Source organism: Chiloscyllium plagiosum, chromosome 27 (genome assembly GCF_004010195.1).
Source record: "Chiloscyllium plagiosum isolate BGI_BamShark_2017 chromosome 27, ASM401019v2, whole genome shotgun sequence".
Classification (NCBI taxonomy): domain Eukaryota; kingdom Metazoa; phylum Chordata; class Chondrichthyes; order Orectolobiformes; family Hemiscylliidae; genus Chiloscyllium; species Chiloscyllium plagiosum.
In genome coordinates, this window is record NC_057736.1 from 23,524,337 (window position 1) to 23,546,287 (window position 21,951).

At 37.3% G+C, this 21,951-nt stretch overlaps 1 protein-coding gene across 7 annotated transcripts in view; it reads right to left on the bottom strand.

Moving 5' to 3' along the window:
- Nucleotides 1-998: 998 nt before the first annotated feature.
- The window catches only part of srrm1 (serine/arginine repetitive matrix 1), a 59,995-nt gene continuing 39,042 nt past the window's right edge, over nucleotides 999-21,951 (bottom strand). For 4 of the 7 annotated variants that reach the window (XM_043717658.1, XM_043717660.1, XM_043717662.1 and 1 more), the window contains 8 exons: nucleotides 21,021-21,107; nucleotides 13,969-14,119; nucleotides 12,536-12,577; nucleotides 9,931-10,023; nucleotides 7,518-7,904; nucleotides 6,783-6,981; nucleotides 5,263-5,460; nucleotides 999-3,438 (listed from right to left, as the gene is read on the bottom strand). In XM_043717658.1, coding sequence (XP_043573593.1) covers nucleotides 3,337-3,438; nucleotides 5,263-5,460; nucleotides 6,783-6,981; nucleotides 7,518-7,904; nucleotides 9,931-10,023; nucleotides 12,536-12,577; nucleotides 13,969-14,119; nucleotides 21,021-21,107 — 1,259 coding nt within the window. In that variant the 3' untranslated portion in view covers nucleotides 999-3,336. The remainder of the gene's footprint in view (nucleotides 3,439-5,262; nucleotides 5,461-6,782; nucleotides 6,982-7,517; nucleotides 7,905-9,930; nucleotides 10,024-12,535; nucleotides 12,578-13,968; nucleotides 14,120-21,020; nucleotides 21,108-21,951) is intronic. The other 3 variants (XM_043717657.1, XM_043717661.1, XM_043717659.1) reach the window with 3 other exon arrangements.

Below are 21,951 nucleotides of genomic sequence, written 5' to 3' on the forward strand. Positions count from 1 at the left end.
TAAGTGTACAGCTGGAAAAACTGTGAAGTCTCTGATAGATAGATTTCTGTCCCTTAAACCTGTGTTATGTTTTATGGGAACAGAGGTCACAATAGAAGTGGGATGCAGAATTAAAGCTTAAGTGATCAGAAACCCAGTCACATTGTGGATAAGTGGAAACGGTCTGCCAAATCTAAGAACTTCTTGTATTATAGCAGATGTATCTGAGAACTAGTATAATGCAAGCTTCAGAGTAATAAGCAAGTGGCTCTGAGTTCCCATCGAGTTCTGGAGAATTGGTCATCGTCCAAACCTTACAGTGATTCTTTGCACTCATACTGTGACAAGGTCAGGTTGCACGGCAAGAAACTGAGCATGCTATCCAAGTTGATGCTTCACTGCAGTACTGGAGGACAGCTTCATTATCAAATATGCTGCCTGATCACTATGTCAAACCAGCTAGTCCAGTCTGCCTGTTCAAAGCCTGAAAAGAGTAGCAGAGATTCGGTCAAATGTTTCTTCGTTAACAATGCTGAAGCAGGGTTACATGTAACTTACTTTACTGTCGCAAGTCTACAAATCAACTGCAAAACAATAAGACATCAAAATGTATTGAGTGCTGTGAAACACTGACATCCTGGACATTTGGAAAAATGCAATGTAGACAAGTTTTTGTTATCTAGAGACTTTTTATATGGCTAAATGCATCTTGTAATTTCCATTAGACATTGAGAGATAGACTGAAGTTGACCAGCTAATCTTCAAGAGTCATGACTTGTCTTGCACATTTTGGAATAAACAATGTATTGCAGGTTATGCAGTGGGGAGGGAAAAGAAAGAGCTTTGTGAATTAGCTAAGCAGGTGATTTGCGTGACAAACTGAAATCTGGCAGTTGCTTATCAGGCAGTGCGGAGAAGGCTATAGAACTCAGACCATACTGACACCAAGATTCAAAATGTAAAACTGATTTTTAAAAGGAACAAGGCTTCCAAATAATTGAACACAAAGAACCACAAAATACTAATCATAGCAGATTTAAATATTTTCCTTCTGTGGAAGTGCTGTCACTAACTAAAGAATAATCAACTGTAATTCAAGAACCAGTACTTGGAATGATCACACAATTACTGCAAAAATGAATTGCTGAAAGAATAAAGTTCCACTATATTCCCATGCTATTTGCATGAGGAAAAATGGAGTGCAAGTGCAGGCATTTGTTCAAATTGCTGGATTATCTATCCTACCTTAATAAAAGTAGCACATACCTTATACTTTGCCCACCTTTGGTCCATAACATGAAGTTATATAGTGCTTTTAATGTTATCAACATCTCAAACGGACTTCTTCAGTTAGTTTAGTCAGGCAAATAATATGAATTTTTTAAAAAATACTTTGATGTGACCTCAACAAATCTTTGGCAACTTGAAACCATTCACCTTATTGGTCAGAGGAAACAGGAGCTCTGGGCTCTAAATTTAAAAAAGCTCTAGATCTATAAAACAAATTAATGTTCAATGGGAAACGTGGATTTAATCTATTGTTCCACACTTCATACATTGATTATTCCTAAACGAACTTTCCAGTACCACAATAATTAATTATTTTAGAAATTTGCAATAAGAATTGTGCTAGGCACCTTGGACTTTTGAAAAATCAACCTGAATGTAGAATGAGTATTTAAGTATTTTTATTTGTTTAGTATGACTATACACCTTGCTGTAGCAAATGCTACTGCTTCTGGTGCTCTGGTTTAACTTAGCTCTGTACTGCATCTAACATCTACATTCAACATCCTTTACTGCACATTTAGTAGCAAAACAATACCAGTGTTAATACTACAAGTAATTGATTTTTAGCTACTTATCAAATGCATTTCAAATTTCTGTTCCATTCTGTTCTCAAGTTAGTCTGTACCTTTTTCAACTTATGTCCCAAGCTTCTATACAAAAATTTACACATTTGCATTTAAATAAAGGTCATAGCTTGTATTCTGCTCCCATTTTTTGCTGTAACCAATTTTGACCAAAACAATACAATCTATTAAAGATATAGCTAGATGATACATTAATAAAAGCTGAGACTACTTCCTGTTCGGGAAAAAAAGCCCCAAGGGAAGAAAATTCAATTTAGAAATTTAATTTCCATTTATTACTTCAGCTTTTTACAGCTTTATAATTCAACGTTTATAAAAAAACCCTTTTAAGTCAAAAGATGACAAATTCAAAATATTCATTACAGATTTTGTTAAGCTCCCACAAAAGAACAGCATCTAAACAGGTTTGTTTTTTTACTCCCAGAACAACCGTAACAGTAGAAGACATTAACAGTTTGGGTGAAGCCAGCCTGTTACACAAAGGAAAATACAATCCATAGCTACTGTCAACCAGGGAATCCTAAAATCCTTCAGATCCTGGTAATACCATCCTCTTCCTATAACAATTTTCTTTTTTTTTTAAAAAAAAGAGACTTCCAGTGTTCTAAATACAGCCCATTTTCACCTGAAGCTCTTTATAAAGAATGTCGTGGACAATCAAACGGCTCAAATAAAACTCAAACTCTGCAGAAACTACACTACAGATTGTTTCGGTGGATTAAACACAAAGGATTTGTACAGTTACATAAAAGATGTCACATAATACCATTACTTAATGACAGCCAAGACAAAAACTGCAAACAAAGAAAATGGTTCCAATACATTAAATGTTTCATCACAAACAGCATAAACTCAACTGAGTGCAAATCCAGCATACCTTATGGCTGCATTTGAAAACTGGTTCACTCCAAAATCACAACTTATCCCATATAAATTTGATTTTATCAAAACCAGTTTCCCACAAAGGATTTCTCACTGTCAAACACAACATTCGAAAGGAGTTAGGAAATTCTGAGTCACAGACTTCCCTAAAACTTCCATCATTCTGTTCCATGCATGTAAGTTGGTTGAGCTGATGGAGGAAATGAAACAACTGTGGAACAGAGCTGCTTAAGGTCAGATAGGAAAGAAGGAATCTCAGCCAGTCATGGTGGATGAGAATAAGCAAAGTACAGCTCCAGGATTAAAACCAACCATCAAACCATCAAGACCAACGGCTTTTCAAGTATTATTGCATTTAAAATGAGATGTTGTTGCAAAAATGAAAGCCATGTAGGAATTTTGTCTAAATTGGTAATAAAACATTTCAATTTGACTTTATGAAAAATTATTTCTGGTATAAGTAAGACGCAGTGTCAGTGTTCATGGGTGGCATGACAGCGATGTCATTATACTGGCATTCTTCTAGCAGTCAATTTTAAAATGTACAAAGCCCTTGTGCCTAATCCAGTCAGCTCAAGTTAAATATATTCTGTACTCTCCTTCATGATGGTGGTGAAGCTTGAGCCTTTCTCATTGATCGCAGAGCCTTCTCTCGGAGATGCTTTTCAAGGTCATCTAAGTTTTCCTCCTCACTTTCCGATTCCTGTAATGAATTGATCAGATGAAGCTCAGAGCTATGCTGAAAAGCATTTTTAAAAGAAAACTTCAGTTATTAAAAAAAGATTTAATTTTTCAATTTCTCCAACTTCTTGAATTGGAGAAGTGAAATCTAAGCAGCACATTAGACTGCTGAGATTTATTTAACTGTTTTCCTTATAAAATTTGAAAAGTGTGTATTACAAACTAAATTCTGGTTATATAATTACAAAACAAAAATTTTAACACAAGTACTCACAAACACAAAGGAATGATTTGCAATATACATTTGGCACAAATTATGTTTGAATTTCATAACAAAACAGTACGAGCAATGATTGAAAGTGCACGCACATGCAATATACAACGTAGATCACACACAACTGCCCTCGCCCACCTGTCTACATTTTCAAAAACGCAAGTTAACACTACACTCAGCACCCTGTACCACGAAGACCTCAATCATTGCTGCTACCTGATAAAAATGCATTGAGGATGAGGATTAACATATACTGCCTTCCTTAGTGCCATGACAGGAACATAAGAACTAGAAGTAGGTCACTAACCACACCGCCCTGTGGCCCAACATTTCAACTCCCCCCCCCACTCTGCCGAGGACATGGAGGTCCTGGGCCTCCTTCACCGCCACTCCCTCACCACCAGGCGCCCTGGAGGAAGAACGCCTCATCTTCCGCCTCGGAACACTTAGACCCCAGGGCATCAATGTGGACTTCAACAGTTTCCTCATTTCCCCTTCCCCCACCTCACCCTAGTTCCAAACTTCCAGCTCAGCACTGTCCCCATGACTTGTCCTACCTGCCTATCATTTTTTCTACCTATCCACTCCACCCTCGCCCCCACCCTATCACCTTCATCCCCTCCCCCACTCACCTATTGTACTCTATGCTACTTTCTCCCGACCCTCCTCTAGCTTATCTCTCCAAACTTCAGGCTCTCTTGCCTTTATTACTTTTGCCCGAAACGTCGATTTTACTGCTCCTCGGATGCTGCCTGAACTGCTGTGCTCTTCCAGCACCACTAATCCAGAATCCATTCAGCTCCTTGAGATTGTTCTACCATTTGATACAATCATGGCTGATCTCACTTTCACATTCCTGCCCTGTCTCCATAACCCTTTAACCTGTTACTAACTGCATAACTATCACCTCGATGGTCAGCATCTACCACATGCTGAGGTATGGAATTCCAAAGTCTCAACTCTTTGAAAGTAGTCATTTCTCCTCATCTCAGTTTTAAATCTGCTACCCCTTAACCTAAAGCCACAAACTATTTTTCTTGATTGCCCCGTGAGGAAACATTAATTCTTCATCTACTTTGTCAATTGCCTTTGGCATCTCGCGTACCTCAATTAAATCTCCTCTCATTCTTCTAAACTTCAGAGAGCATGGGCCGAATCTGTCCAACCTCTCTACAGAAGAGACTCATTGCTGGACTCAAATCTGCTGTACCTCCTCTAAACAGCCTCCAACACAAGTAAGGGGACCAAAATAGTATGCAATATTCCAGTTACAAGAAGACTTCCTACTTTTTACTCTATTTCTGTAGCAATAAATGCTAAAATTCCATTTGCGTTCCTTATTACCTGCACACTAGTTTTCGAGTCATGCACGAGCACATCCAATCCCTCTTCACTTGAAGCCTTCTATAGTTTCTCTCCATTTAGATCATAGTGCTCAGTTGAGCAACATAGCTGAAAATGAGCAACTTCTTACATTTCTAAAGTGCATGCTCCAAACTTGTAAATTATACATGCCATACTAACTACTGGAAATATCAACTTTATTCCAATCAGTCTCTAATTTTAACTCACCTTTACAGGTTCTGAAGCTTCTGGCTGGGGTGACTTTGCTGGAGCTTCAACTGGCTCTACTGGTTGTTCCACCACTGCTGTTGCCACTGCAGCCTTTTCTTTCTTATGCTTCTTGTGTTTTTTGTGCTTTTTGTCCTTCTTGTGTTTCTTATCTTTCTTCTTTTTCTTCTTCTTTCCTCCTGTTTCCTGATCAGAGATCTTGAAAATACAAAGCAATATTACTTCAAAACATTCAATGGCAAGATTGCATTTTAAAGTGGATTCACTGTACTTGCTAAGTTTATTTTAGAAAGATGGCAGCAGTTACAAAATGATGTACTTTATCATTAACACAGTATAAATACTCCAAGCAGTTTTTGAATGAGACATCATAGAGTACTAGCACTTTTGCTACCTTGATATTCTGTATGGAAGGAGAAAGGCAGGTGCACAAAATCAAATATCAAGAATGTGCACAAAGTACTATAATGGATTGGTAAGATTAGGGTTCATAATCACAATTCTTGATAAGTTGTTTCATCGATGCATATGAGACTACAGAATGGCAAGGCAATTCAACGCAATGCCCCACAAAGACAATACTGGTGAAATCCTGGCAGTTGATGCAACCACCACAGATAAAACTACCAAGAAAAAAAAAATCTAAAAATGGACTAATAAAAATACCAATAAGGGAGGGATTATCATCTCCAGGGGGAAAAAACAAGCAACAGTCACCATACTAAGTCAAGTAGATCTCTGCTTAAAAATAAATTTAATTATTTCAATTCATAAATCACATGTTGTTTAATGAAATTTTCAAGTTTTAAAACTACAATCTCTGGAGCTTATCCAAGTTACCCAAATTCACCAACCCAAATCTAATCAGAGTGTTGCAGATCTTCCACAACTCAGTTTTACAATACTAAAAACATTAGCTATGGAAATACCTCATCACTTAACATTAAAAAAGAAACAAAATTAACGAGAATCAGGTTTTTGCATTAATAGGTCTCTGCACAATCACAGCTTACAACATGACAGACTCTTTGTCCATACCAGTCAGGTATCCTAAATTAATCTCACACTGTTTGTCACCATTGGCCATATCTAAACCTTTCCTATTCACATATCTATCCTGTTGATTGTTAAATGCTGTAACTGTACTAGCCTCCACCACTTCCTTGGCAGCTCATTCCAAACATGCACTACCCACTGCATGAAAAAAAGTTTTCTCTTCGGTCCCTTTTAAATCTTTCCACTCTCACATTAAACCTATGTCCTCTAGTTCCTGATTGCCCTACCGTGACGGGAATATCTTGGCTAATCACCCCACCTATGCCCATTCTGAGAGAAGTTATGCAAAAACAGAAGTACAGCAAGGGTTGCCATAAACAGCTACGAAGGGTCTCTTAAAATTGTGTAGAATCAATTTTATTGTGGGGGCTTATTCACTCTATTGATTCTTGGAGAATATATGAAGCTGAATTGGAAAACAATGTCAGATGGAGGAATATTAGCAGTACAGTATCATAAATTACCTTCACAGGAGATGGACTAATTGAAGCATCCTTTGTCTTTTTGTTTTGTGGTGGTGGGGGGACAGGAGTCGGTGACCTGCTGACAGACTGTGACCTGGAGACTGACGCAACTGGCCTCTTCTTAGGAAGAGGTTCTGGTGATCTTGATATGGATCTGGACGAAGAAGCTCTTCTTACAGCTACTGGACTTGGTGAGATCCTTAGAAAAATTTACAAATTAGTGTATTGAAAATGAAAGATCCTCAGGAATTAATAGGATCTACAAAAGTAATTTTCTGCATCAATTAAATTGAAGCTGTCAAGTAGTTTAGAATGAGTTTACAGCTGAAATCCAAAGCATCACATGCTTGAAAAAAACCTTATAGTTGCAACAATTGCTAATAGAAATAAATTAATTATACAAATAGTTTAAAGGAATTGTCTATTGGAAGAGAAAATGTTGAAATTTTTACAAGGTAAATCTGAACACAAACATAATATACAATTAACAAGTAAACTAACTTTTTTTTATTATTTTAGTTACAAGTTGATGAAAACCAAGATATAAAATGTTGCATGTGTTTTTGTCAACTCAATGAGCTTGCAAATCAATTAAGCAAACTCATGTAGTCTGAGGTAAGGTATTGGTTTTGAAACTTTAGTCAATAACCAGTAACAGGTAGGTAGCATAATAGTGACTATATTTTCAAAGGGTAATCAGCAACTAAGCATTAATGCTTTATTTAGCAACCTTACTTTTTAGGTTTCTTAGGCTCTGGAGTCCGTGAAACTCGCCGAATTGGCCTATTACTAGGAGATGGCGACATATGACGGCGTTGTGGTGGAGGCGGTGATACGGACACTCTACGTGCTGGTGGTGGACTAATAGATCCACGCATCACCCTTAATCGTGGGGATGGTGAATGGCGTTTGTGTGGTGGAGAGCGAACATCTCTGTTAGAACGACTCTGTGGTGATCCTCTCCTACGTCTGGATGAAGGAGAAGGGGAACTACGACGTTTTGGAGCTGGTGATGGGGATCCCCTCCTTCTAGGTGGTGGTGATGGAGTATATCTCCTCTGAATTGGAGGTGAATAACGCCTAGGTGAGGCTGAGCGCCTACGTGGAGGAGGAGATGGAGATCTAAAAGACAAAGCAGTGACAAGACAAATTAGTAATTTTATGTATAGTTATCCAAGTGATAATAAAACCAAAGTAATATTGCTCAAATTAATCTTAATTTTATTCAGATATACTCTTCCAGTTGTGTATGAACAATCATTAATTTTTGCTCTCGTCACTAAAACACAGAACAAGGCTCCAGTGACAAGAAAAATAACACATCAAACTGGGCTATAAATAATACATCAGTAATGACTGCACTGAAAACTTCAAGAGTCAGAACCATGCTGAAGGAAATAGAAACCTGCCAGTTTTGGTCTCTTGTCAGAAGAACCATAAGTGGTCTCAGATTATGTTAGACAAAGCAATGGAGGTTCTTTTGGATTAGAGATCTTCACACAAATAATTCATGTGTACATTAGTGGTGAATGGGCTGTTACTTAATTGTGATCTCTTCCAAAGCTAAAAGGTGCTCAATATAATCAGAACACAAAGAATTATGACCTGCCCTAAGTAAGGGTGAGCTGCTGATGACTACATGTAACTGCCCTTGGAACAGGAAGAAGAAAACTGTACATGAGGGGTGGAAGAGCTCCAGCTGGTATAAGGCATGAATAAAAAAACAGAATGCACATGCACCAAGGAACATTCACAATAATTTACACCTGGAATCAAATTACAAATATTAAATTATCTATTGCCTGACAACAACACATTCTAACGACAAACCATTTCAAGATAATTAAGCTTAACTTCACAGGTCTGTCAACATGCATCAGTAGCTAATGACAGTACATACACACGTAGTAAATCCACTCCTGGATTGGAGAAGGTGAGAAAAAGAAAAGCAAAACTGTCTGTTTCAGTTAACATAATGCAATAAAGCCTACTGTCACTATTCTACAGCAAACCCAGGCTTTGTGAATGCCTAATTAAATGAGATATTAAATGAATATATATTCAATCTACAAACTGAAGCAACCAGCCCTTCACTGAATTTCCAATCCAAAGCCAGAGTCTGAAATTTTTAACAGTAACTCCAGTAAAAAAAAATCTACTTATATACAAGTTTTACAAACATGACAGCTACGTTCAAAATTCAATGCTGCAGCTGTAATCTCAATTAAGCTACAGTAGCAGAATGAGTGCAGTTCTCGTCATCATACTATAGGATGCGGTTACACTAGAGAAGGTGCAGAGGAGACTCACCAAGATGTTGTTTGAGCTTGAAAAATTCAGCTAAGTGACTAGATAAAATGAAGTTGTTTTTCTTGGAGCATAGAAGACTGAGGGGGGTGTGAAGTGTGCAAAGTTATATAGGTAGCGAGGGAGAAAAACTTTTCTTCTAGTACAGGGGTCAATTACCAAGAGGTACAGTTTTAAGGTAAGGAGCGGAGGTTTTCAGGAAAAGCTTTTTTGCCCATAGTGCGGTGTGTATATAGAACTCTTAAAGGGTGAAAGAGACACCAATCCTCAAGAAATTTAAGTATTTAGATGAGCATTTAAATGCTATAGCATACAAGGCTACAGGGCATTTGCTGGCTAAAAGAATTAGAATACATTAATGCTCAATGGTTGGAGACTCTACGATGGGCTAAAGGACCTATTTTAATGCTCTATTCCAACAGAGACTTTGATTTCTATTTTGCTGTAACTACTGCACACAGTTAATTTGAAGGGAAATGGAGTCGAAATTCTGAACAGAAGTTCATGCATCAAGTTAATATTTTGAGGGCATTAATGTTGAAATTTAGAAAATAACCATTTCAATTTCATGTCACAATTTTGCCATATTATCCACCATACACTTAAGTTACCCAAATCAAATTTCAAGTGACATGCTGAACTAATCAATTTATTTTGAAACTGTAGTTAGAATGAAATCAGCTGTCCCATGATTTTAAAGAACCCATCAACATGGAAGTTTAAAATAGCTATTTCCACCACAGACTTTAAATTCATCACTGCCATGCTAGAAATTACAAGATTACTAACTCCTCTCTAATAGGAAATCACTTGACAACTGGAAGTCAAAACATTTACTAACCTGCGCCTCAATGGAGATGGTGACCTGCGCCTTCGAGGAGGAGGAGATGGAGTTCGTCTGCGCCTGGGAGGTGGCGATGGGCTTCTCCTTCTCCTGTTTGCCATACATTAACATGTCAACTTACATTCAAAGTGTCAGCACAAAATAAATATTTCACTGTAGATCACTCAGTGATCCCATTAATTCTCAGCCTCAAGTTAAAAGTGAATCTTAGCCAAAGGAAATAAGAATTGCACTGATATAAACTACTTTTGAAATACATTCTGGAATAGAATGTCTCTGAAAATTTAAGGTTTCTGCTGCACATTATCTGAAAACTATTTTCTGTACAACCCCAGTTGGATTTCAGGACAAATGTTTGTAGCTTTTTTGAAATATAGGTATAATTAAAAAACATTTAACATGAGCAATAGAAACCGAAAAGACATTCCTTAAGCACAATCTTCAGAATTAGATGCATCCATAGCCCCCTTCGGTGAAACGTATTGCATTGAAACAGGCTATTCAGATGAATTGGGCAATGCTAGAATTTATGCATCTTCGAAACATTCTCCCACCCAATTTCTTTAAACACAATCCTTACCAATGCCTCTCTAAATACTATTAAAACAAATTAACAATCACACAATGCTAACTGTAATCCCTAGTCTGATCTGAATTTACTGATTTCAACCAGTTTGGCAGATGAGTGATTTTAAAATCAGCTGTTTATTGATAACTGCTATTTAGTCACCTATGAACTCAGATAAGACGTAGGCCACCTAGCACATCAAGCCTGCTCCGCTATTCATTTACATCACGGCTGATCCATCTGTTACAAATTCCAAGTTCCCATTTATTTCAGCGCAATTTTAAAGTATATAAGTGTTTCAATATTTGAATATGTTACAGATTTCAGACATCTCAGAAATATCCTTGAACTGAACTTTAATTTTAAAGCAACTAATTAAAATGTAATTTTTTAGCCAGCCATTAAACCTAAGTGTTCCACCCCAGATAACCTTTGATTCTCTTAAGAATCTGTCTCAGTCTTAAACATATTCAATGAATACGGCACCTAATTTGTGAATCAGGCAAAGACTATCTGGAGACTGATAGCCTAAATGATGGTATGCTTATTAGGGCAAGAGTCATGCACTAGAGAAAGGTGACAGATCGCTACCACCATACAAACTAAACCCCAAAATATCAAAGTCTTCAAGAATAGAGAAATATGGAAAAAGAACATATTCTTTCAGACATTAAAATCAATGAATAGAAGTGTAAACCCCTTGGAATGCACTTGTTAAAAAACAAAACAATTAGAAATTCTATGGTTTAGAGAAAATTAATAATTAATCACTTTCTCTAAACCGACAATCAAAGATTCAGGTTATTTCAGTGCAATTTTAAAATATATCAGGGTTTCAATATTCAAACAGTGAACAGATTACAAATTTTAGACATCTCAAAAACAATTTTAAAGATACCAATTAAAATGTAATTTTTCAGCCAGCCATTAAATTTAAGTGCTCGTAGGTTTTTAAAATTTACAATAAAATTCAGAAATAATCACAAAATGTCACTGGTGACACTGCTACTTTACCCATTCGATTGTGGGTCTTTCACACCAAATAAAATTGGCTGTTGCCATTATCCATCATACAATGAAAACCACTTATGCTTTTTGTATCCAATTCAAAGACCAAACCACATTTCTTGCAAAATGCCTTTCATTTTATCGGAAACAATTTCACATTCAAAATGAAAGCACTCTGGTTGTATTTATTCTATGTACAGTAATCTACATTATCCCAGAAATATATACTGTCATACAATAAAAAAAAAGAAATCAGGAATTCCAGTGGTTACAGATACACTTCAGTCCAGTTTACATGAACCAATTGATTCCTTGGAGTACTATAGATTCAAGATAAATATCCCAACCAGGTTTATATATGGCCGAGCTCTTAAAGAAGAGGGTTACTGAAAACTGACTATTTTAGGTAGACAGGGCCGATATCTACTTATAAAGACTGATAAAAACTAGAACCAGGAATGAGTGTGTTGAGGTCCTGGACCAGTAAGTTAGAAAAATTTTTGATTCAAAGATTGGCTCTATAATACAACTGCATGAAAGTAATCCTGATTTCCAAATTTTCTCATTTTTACTCAAGTATATTTCTAGAATAATTTATTTTATGCTTAGATTTTATTTTGGTTTTGGATTACTTTTGTAATCCTCAATATTAATCTTGGCAAATTTGGTATAAGTGGGTTCCACTGTACTTTTATTCCCCCAAGTATTTGCAAGTTTAATTCATCAAAAGCAGATAATCCACATTGAATTAGTTCTTTGCAGTTCAGTTTAAAGTTCCCATTTGCAAAACATCATCAAAAATCAATTTCAAGCATAAAACACAAGAATTGAGTGCTATAAATTTCCTGTTCAATTGAAAATTTGATGCATAATTATTGTAGCATTCCAGTGAAGCTGGACTGCATTGCCCGATATGCAGTGCAATAATTCAACTAATTAGTAGTTGGGCTGGGGTTGCTAAATTAAAGGAACCTTAAACAGGCTAATGTTTTCAGTGATCAGACAGCAACTCATTTTCAAACCAACCTTTTCGCCACTGGGAAGTGCCACCTCTTTCCAAGCGGCATCCTGATAGCAAGAGAAAACAAAACCAAGCTGTGTTTTTTTCACAGATCAACCTCTAACCGAAGTATCTTAAACCAAAAATTCATACACAGTACCTCTGATTAACTTAGTTCATTAATAACTATACATTTAATTTTTTAAACATAACTTTCCACAATTCTATATCTCTCACTGAAAACTGGCCAGGAAGATCAGTTGACAACGGTCTTCAATGCCCAATCTGCAAGAAATGATAAGTGCAGTCTGATGTGGAGCAAGGGTGGCTTATCTTCCCCACAGGCCAGATACTCAGCTTCTGCTTGGTGCTGCATCTAGCGGTCAGCTAAAACTAGCAACGTCCAATCCACCTTACAACACACTAGTGTTACACCGTCAATTTAAAAATATTATTCTTATTCACTGTGCACTCCTGATTTTACACAAGTACTACAATCCTTTGAAAGGATAAATTAGAGAAACTGGGTAAGAAGAGGATCTTCACTAAGTTTTTTTTTACTACCACTTTCAAAAGCTTTTAACTTCTCAGCCACCCTAATGTAGAAAGTTCAACATTTTATTTAAACTTGATAAAGAGAAGTGCAAATTCCAAACTACTCAATGAGGCACCAGATGGATCAAGTTCTTTTAAAAAAAAAGCTCTTAAAATGAAGTGCTCTGTGCACCTCCAGCAAGGTAACTTAAAACAGTTCAAATCTGCAATCTTGCCTGACAAGTAGGAAGGAATTTTTAAAATGGGTTTAGAAACAAATCAAAACACTTTATTCAATGTTACTGATTCCTTAAGGTGACCAGGTTTTGAATATGTTCTCATAATGTGATAAGAAAATCAACAGTGAAACAAGTGAAATATCTACAATACTGGAAGAAAATTAAAGCTCAGAATTGTTCGGCTCATTTTAACAACATGATTTTAATCATTTACTAATATGGCCCTTGTATGCATTCAACACAAATGTCAAAACAAATTTCACAATTTAGAGTAGTAGTTCAGGCATATCTAGAACCAAAAATGAGCAGGGTCATGGAATTATTCTTCCCCTTGCTTTGCATGAAAAGTCTTACCACATGCCCAACAGTGGGCTTTTCCTCCAAAATAAAATGCAGTTGCACAGCAATAAGAGGAAGCACTTTGAAGTCACATTCAAAATTCATAAATTAGACTGCAGTAATAGGAATATATTGAAGTAATTGGAAGGCAGACACAGCTAAATTTAATCAAGTGATTACGTCAAGCCAACTTTTAAGAACGTGTTAGTCCAAAAAATGCATGATGATACAGGACATTTCAAAACATAAACTCTAAAACAGAACTACAGGGCTTCCATACTGCTGAACTCCAGGTAATACAACAACAACTAAAAAAAATCTGTACAACAGAACTGCTTGCATTTTACCTGGGTGAAAAGTCCTTGTGCCGTTTTCGCATTGCAGGAGGTGGGGATAGACTCCGTGACAATGAACGCTGACGCCTTCTTCGAACTTCACCATTCTTTGCACTTGACCGTTTTGGTGCTTCATCTTCAGAAGAAGATGAAGATCCAGACTCTACGCAAGAGATATTTCATTAGATGACAAAATTAATTCTCAATAATGCATGTATCATTCCTAACAGGTTAAATAAAAACTGCAGAGTAAATAGAAATCACACTGGTATTTTAATAAATGGAAGAAAAAGTGGAGCAATTGTTATGATCCCAATTGATGATAATACTAGACAAGTCAGGTTCCAAAATTAAACTTGTTTTGTTAGACATTACATTTTTGTGTAAGTTAGTTATTGTGGTCACTGAAAATGTTCACAAAAGGCTGCAATATACTTTTTAACAAAAGAACAAAATGAAATACTTTCTGTACAATACCTGAAATCATAATTACAAGTATCAAAAATATTCAACCCTTTTGCCCTTAACAGCAACCTTACAGATGTGCAAACCTCAATGAAAGGTTGCCCTGCTTCTATTTTTCAGCTGGCACAGCTGTAATTGGTTTCTTTCCAGTAACTTGCTGTATTAACTAAAGAAATAGCATTCAGTGAATATCTCTTCCTGCAAACCTTTAAACAAAGCTCCAATGCAGCTCATTAATTTATTAGTATGGCTCTTTAAACTCTTTTCATAGCATCTCTTTCTGCAGATTCTCTTAGCAAAATTAAACTACTTCTATCCTGTTTTAGAGACTGCCAAACAGACTACTGATAACAGAGGCCTTTTCCTTGAAAGAAAACGCTGCAAATTCTGGAAGAAAAAACCTTTGAGCTTTTCTTTAAAGAGAAACTTGTTGCTGTTTCTTTCTCTACGTAAAATCCGATTGCAAAGCAATTGCCATGGTGTTGATTTTTTATTGTAGACAAGGCACTGATCTGAAAACCAAGAATTTTTAGCTTCATTTAGATTCACGTTAAAAAAAAAACTTTAGACACTGTCACCATCTACAGAACTCAAAAATAAAACTAAATAACCCTCCTAACTAACAACACAGAAATACAAATCAAACTCAATGTTAGATTTGGTTTTGTCCACTTCAAAACCCAAGTATCCAAACAAGAATGCATTGCTAGTCTTCATCATACAATAGTCCAAACAGTAGATTTGCAGCATGGAATTAGAAAATATCCTAAATTAACCTAGTCCCATTTGCCAGCATTTGGCCCATTTCCCTCCAAACCCTTCCTATTCACATACCCACAGATGCCTTTTTAATATTGTAATTGTGGCAGTCTCCAACACTTCCTCTGGCAGCTCATTCCATACACACACCATGAAAATGTTGCACCTTAAGTCCCTTTGAAATCCTTCTCCTCTAACCTTAAACTTCTGCCCTCTCATTTTGTACCCCCTACAAAGGCATTGACAATTCACCCTATCCACGATCCTCACAATTTTATAAACCTCAGCTTCCGACAGTCCAGGGATAATAGCCCAGCCTAATCAGCCTCTCCAAAGAGTTCAAACTCTCCAGACCTGGCAACGTCCTTGTAAATCTTTTCCGAACTCTTTCAAGTTTCACAACATCTTTCCTATAGAGTTTGAACACATCAAATTATTTCTTAGTCTGACAGATCCATAAGTAGCTGCAATACTCGAAGGAAATTTTTGGCTATACCCTTCAGTGAGGCAATGGCAAACACTCCAAACATAATTGATGCCATGTATCAGCATATTCATATACTTGCACAAATTTAAAAATTCAAACTGCTTTCACCAGTAAGAATTTATGTATTTCTGCATCCTCCAAAGCTACCTTTTTAAATAAATAGCTTTCACCAGAAGCAGGTTCAATCTAGTGCTCATATGCAGAAAATGATTGCAGCACATCCATAAAACACTTTGAAATACATAGGAAATGGCATATAGGAACGGAAGGTTAATCAGCCCTTTACGAATACTCAATGACGGGAGGGTGAGGGTGACAAGGACGAGGAGTTCCAAGATTTACCAACCTGAGCAAACAATTTCCTCTTCATCCCTGGTTTAAATGGTCTACCCTTGTTAGGAATTAAGGGCTACGGGGAGAATGCGGGTAAGTGGAGTTGAAATGCCCATCAGCCATGATTGAATGGTGGAGTGGACTCGATGGGCCGAATGGCCTTACTTCCGCTCCTATGTCTTCTGGTCTTATTCTCAGACTGTGTCCCTTGGTTCTACACCCATCTGGGGGAGATATCCTTTCTGCATTTATCCTGTCCTTAAAGAATTTTGTATGCTTGGAAGATCATTTCTCATTCTTCTAAACTGGGCAGAATATAGGCCTAGTCTCCTAAACAATCTTACAACAGTTCATCCTCAGATTTGGACTGGTGAATGTTTGTAGTAATGTCACGGAAAATATTATTCCTTCAGCAAGGGTGCAAAACTACATAAAAAACTTCAGGTGCTGTCTCACGAGGATTCTATACAATTAAAACAAAACAACTTTGCTCCAGTACTCAAAATGCTTTTGCGATTAAAGTCAACATACTTTGTCACTTCCTAATGCATCTGGATGCTAGCTTTTAATGACTTATGTACAAGGACATCTAGGCTTATTTGGGCATCACATTTCCCAAATTTGCACCTCCATTCTGCCTACCAAAGTGGATAATCTTTCACTTATCCCTATTGTATTCTATCTACTGCATTTCTGCCCATTTAAATCAGCTTATCTAATCTCCATGAAGCCTCTTCACATTATCCTCATAATGCAAGTTTCCATCTAATTTTATGTCATACAAACTTGGAAATATCACATCTGGTCTCCACATGAATACCACTGATAGACTGAACAGCTGGGGCCCAAATACTGATAGTCATGGTACCATGCCAGTCACAGAAAGCATGAATAAATATATCTCAGTTTGGCATGCTATTTTATTTTCATTAATCAATCAAGTATCTTGTCAATCTTGTCAGTATATTGTGCCACTTGAATTAAGTTTGTTTGAAATTTGTGGGATTTAATCAAAAGCCTTCTAAAAATCCAAATACAACACATCAACTGGTTCACTTTTGCCATTCTGCTGGTAACAGTTAAAAAAAACTCAACAGGTATGTCAAACATGATTCCATGTTACTTAAAAAGTCTAGTTATCAGATACTTTATAATATTTAAATTATCAAATAATTAACAGTTATCCTATGTCCTGGGAATTACCTTCATAAGATCTATTTTCTTATTTAAAATATTTGTTTGACAAAAACCAGCATCTGAATATAACGTGTCGGAAGATTATTGGCTCGAGCTCTGAATCAGGAATTTAATACAAAAATCAAAAACTGACATTCCAGTGCAGTACTGAAAGAATGCTGCATTCTTGGAGATGCTATTTTTCAGATGAACGTTAAACTGAAGGAACAGCCATCCGGCAGATGCAATTGCACCACTTCAACGGTCACGGAGTTATTCCTGGTGTTCTGGATAGTACTTAGCCCTCAAATTAACATTTCAAAAAGACAAATTATGTGGTCATTATTACACCCGAGCTTGCTGTATGAAAACTGGCCTCCTCGAAGTCTAGAGCATCACAGTTGCCAGTTATCCACCAATTCGATTCACTCCACATGTAATCAAGAAACTGCTGAAGAAAGTGGATACCCAAAAGACCTTGGGCCCTGACAATATTCTGGCAAAAATATTCAAGACCTATCCTCTAGGGCTACTCATACCTTGAACTAAACTATTTCAGCAGATACTTCAAAGGCCATTACCCAACATGGAAAACTATTCAGGTGCCTCCTGTCCATGGAAAAACCCAACCTGGCGAATTACCGCCCAATATATTCCATTATCAAAATGACGGTAAGAATCATTAGTAGTGCAATCGAGGGGCACCTACTCAGAAATAACCGGCTCACAGACTCAGTTTGCTTTTGACCACAAACACTTGGCTCCTACCTCATTATAGCCTTAGTCCAAATATGGACAAAAGAATGAAAATCAAGATGAAGCAAAAGTGACCGTCATTGACATCAGTGCAACATTACACAGAGTGTGACATTAAGGAGCACGAACAAAATTACAGCCAATGGAAATCAGGTTGAACTTCTCCACTGTCAAGAGCACACAGGAAGATGGTCTGGTTGCTGCAGGTTAATCATTTTAGCTTCATGACATCACGGCAGGAATTCCTTTGGGTCCCATCCTAAGCTCAAACACCATCAGCAGCTTCAATTACCTTATTTCCATCAGATGGTCAGAAGCAGGGATACTCCTTGACAATTGCCCAACATTCAGCACTACTTGTAATTCTTCAGATACTGAAGCAGGCCATGTCCATATGTTGCAAGACCAGGACAACATCCACTCTGGGAAGACAAGTGGCAAGTAGCATTTTCAACAGGCAATGGCCATCTCCAATGAGAGAATCTAATCGGGTGCTCTGATAACCTCCACACCTTTGGATGGTGGGAGGAAAAGTGTATTAGTCAGGGGGAAAATGTAGGGAAATGGGTCTGGCTGGGTTACTCTTCAGAGGGTCAGTGTGGACTTGCTGGGCTGAAGGGCTTGTTTCCACACTGTAGGATTTCTAATGAGGCGGCACAGTGGCCCAGTACCAGCTGCCTCAGCACCAGGGATCCAGGTTAGATTCCAGCCTTGGGTGACTATGTGTGTGTTGGAGTTTGCACATTCTCCCCGTGTCTGCCTGGGTGTCCTCCAGTTTCCTCCCACAGTACAAAGATGTGCAGGTCAGGTGAATTGGCCACGCTAAATTGCCCATAGTGTTCAGGGATATTTAGGTTAGGTGCATTAGTCAAGGGTAAAATGTAGAGTAACTAGGACTGTCTTTAGGTGGGATACTCTGAGGGTCGGTGTGGACTTGTTGGGCCAAAGGGCCTGTTTGCACACTGTAGGGATTCTATTCTTTTCAAACTACTGCCCCATGACATTCAATGACATTATTGCTGAATACCTTCCTTTCAACATCCTGGGCTTTACAATTGACCAGAAATAAAAGAGGATAACCCTTATACATACTGTGACTAAAAGAGAATTAAAGAATTATGCAGTAACTAACCATTGCCCCAATACCTATCCACAAGCTAGAAGGCAAAGTCAGGAGTATGACCAAATACATTCCACTTGCCTGGATGGGTGCAGCTGCATCAACACTCAAGATTCATGTCTGCAGCCAGGACAAAGCAAAGCAGTCATTTGATTAACACCACATCCACCATTTTCAATATTCACCAGTGACACAATAGCAGTGATGGGTTCCATCAACAAATTGCACTGTAACAACTCAAGAAAGGCACCTTTGACATCACCTTTCATGACCATCAAAAAAAAAAGGACAAGAGCTCAGATGTATGGAAATATCATCTCCAAGTTCCCCTCTAATTCATGGTGTCACCACCCTTATTTGGAACTAAAATCACCATTCCTTCCCTATCACTGGATCAAAATTCTGAAACTCCCTACTTAACAGCACTGGAGGAGTTCCTAAACTAAGACTTGCAGTTGTTCAAGGCGGTAGCTCACCAACACCAACACCTTCTCCAGATCAAATGAATAGTCAATCAATGATAGTCCAGCCAGTGAAGCCCACACCCCTTGAATGAATAGAAAAATAATGTCTTCCTTGGTTTAAGTTGCTCCATTTGCTGTTTATAAGCCTTAATGTCTACTCTGACCATTTAAGTCAACAGTCTAGCCTTTGGATAATCATGCCCCATTCACAATGTAATTAACTCAGGCTTGTTTGAATTGTTAATCGTATCAGACTTTTACCAGTTTAAAAAATATTCCCCAGTTCTCTATAGATATAACTAATTCTCAGCATCACTAATTAGATTCTAAAATCTATCAATAATGAATCAATTAGTCCTGATAATTTAAATACATCATACTGTAAGTAGTTTTAGTTCCATACCTAAACCTCTGGTATCTCTGTCTCAACTTGCCAATAATGAAAAATGAATCAGCATTTGTAAATGGTTTCTGGCAGTCACAATTTAGTATACAGATTGAATACTGCCAAATTTCCTTGGGAAATATTGATACCGCCTTTCCTTCCCCCAGTTCCTTTTCCACTGTCACAGATTAGGGATAAAAACTGTAACAAGCAACATAAGAGCTAAAAGAAAGCCAATTACATTGCCAACTAACTTAAAAACTGTTGCTCTGCACAGTTTTCATTGAAATTACCAAGAATTTGATCCAGTTCTATAACTTGCTTTAATATCCAAATAAGATCGCAGTTTCTCTTTTTTAAAGAAAAAAAGCAGTATTTGGCAGGGGAAAGTATCTGAGCTGGCAGTACTAAATGCACTGAAAATATCCTAGCAGCTACTTCAAATAGTCTACCGAAAATAAAAACTTGTAGGATCACATAAATTAAGATTGTGCTGAAACTACAAAAATGTAACAATTATAGAAGCAGAGAGAAGAATTCAAAATTATCTTCTATTCACAGTCCTTTCCGGTAGCTAAAACACCTGTCCCAAATATAATAATTTGCCTCAATTCTTTAATTTATTTACTCCTATTCAAGGTTAGTTTGAACTTCTGATGACAAATCAAAACTTGAGCAAAGTTAAATATTCTAGTTATCACTGTTCCAGTTTTCTATGATGACAGCAAGTTAACTCTGGCTAATAATTTAGAATACCGATGTACAAATTATTCAAGAATAAGGTTTGCAGTGAAAATTCAGTTATTTTCTGAAACGAAGGGAACCATGAGTGGTCAATGGAAGTCAGCAAGCAGTTTTTAAATCTCTATTCAGTCGGAATTTTACATAAATCAGCAAATATTCCTGTGGACTCTAATTCCACAATAATTCTGTATAATGACCGAAAAATGTTGACAGCAAGTGCAAATACTAAATCTTCGCTACTGCCTTTCCAGTACCAAGTTATATTTTTAACCATATAAATTCAGTTGAATCTTCAAACATTTCATGCCGGCACGTCAGGTTAATTTTAAAAAACATAAATGCAACATTATATATAGCAGCTGTCAAAAGTTTCACCTGAAGAGGTCTGTTGGTTCTGTTTGCGGTACTGGCGTCTCTGCTGTACTGATTCCACTCCTGTAGTTTTACCTCCTTTATCATCTTCTGCAACAATAAAAAACAATCTAATAACTGTTTTATAACCTGGATCCTTATGACTTTAATCCATCTCACACGCTTTCAATTTCGCAGTACATGCTGCGATTGAGAACAGTGTGAAATATGAGAAAAAAACTGGATGATCTTCAGTCCAAAAGACTGTATTTTAATAACAAAACAAACCTAGAATTAGGGAGCTAGTACTGGTGGAAATGACCAGAATGCCGTATACTCCAGAACTGGGTGTGTGCTTAACCAAGACATTCTGATACAGCTACTGGCATCTTCCCAAAAATGATCTGCTTATGTCCTAGTGACAAAAATCAGGACAATTCACAATGGTCAATTACTACTTCATCAGCCTACTCCTAATCATCATTTTGGTGGAAAGAGTCAGTACCATCAAGTTACATCTTCTCATTACTTGCTCTCACGAGCTTAGGTTCTGCCAAAACCAGTGTCAGATATCATTACAGTCTTTGTCCAAACATGAAGTCGTCAGTAACTGACTTTGACATCAGTGGCAACTTTTGCCAAAGTGTAGCCCCAGGAGTCCCAGTAAAGTGGTAGTCAAGGGGCTTCATGGGCTAAAGACTCTAAAGCATGGAATCATATCTGACACAAAAGATGATGGTGGCAGACAGCGAAAGCTTTGGCATTAGTGTATTAGTTCCACCAGGCAGCATTCTAGGTTAAAACGTTAACTGCTTCTTCAATTACCTCATCTGTTATAAAAGGTTAGTGTCATCACTAATCTGTCATTAGTGATTGCTATGTGAGTCCAGCTGCAGCAATTCAGATATGGAAATAGCCCATCCATATATGCAGCCTACTTTGCTGGTAAATAACA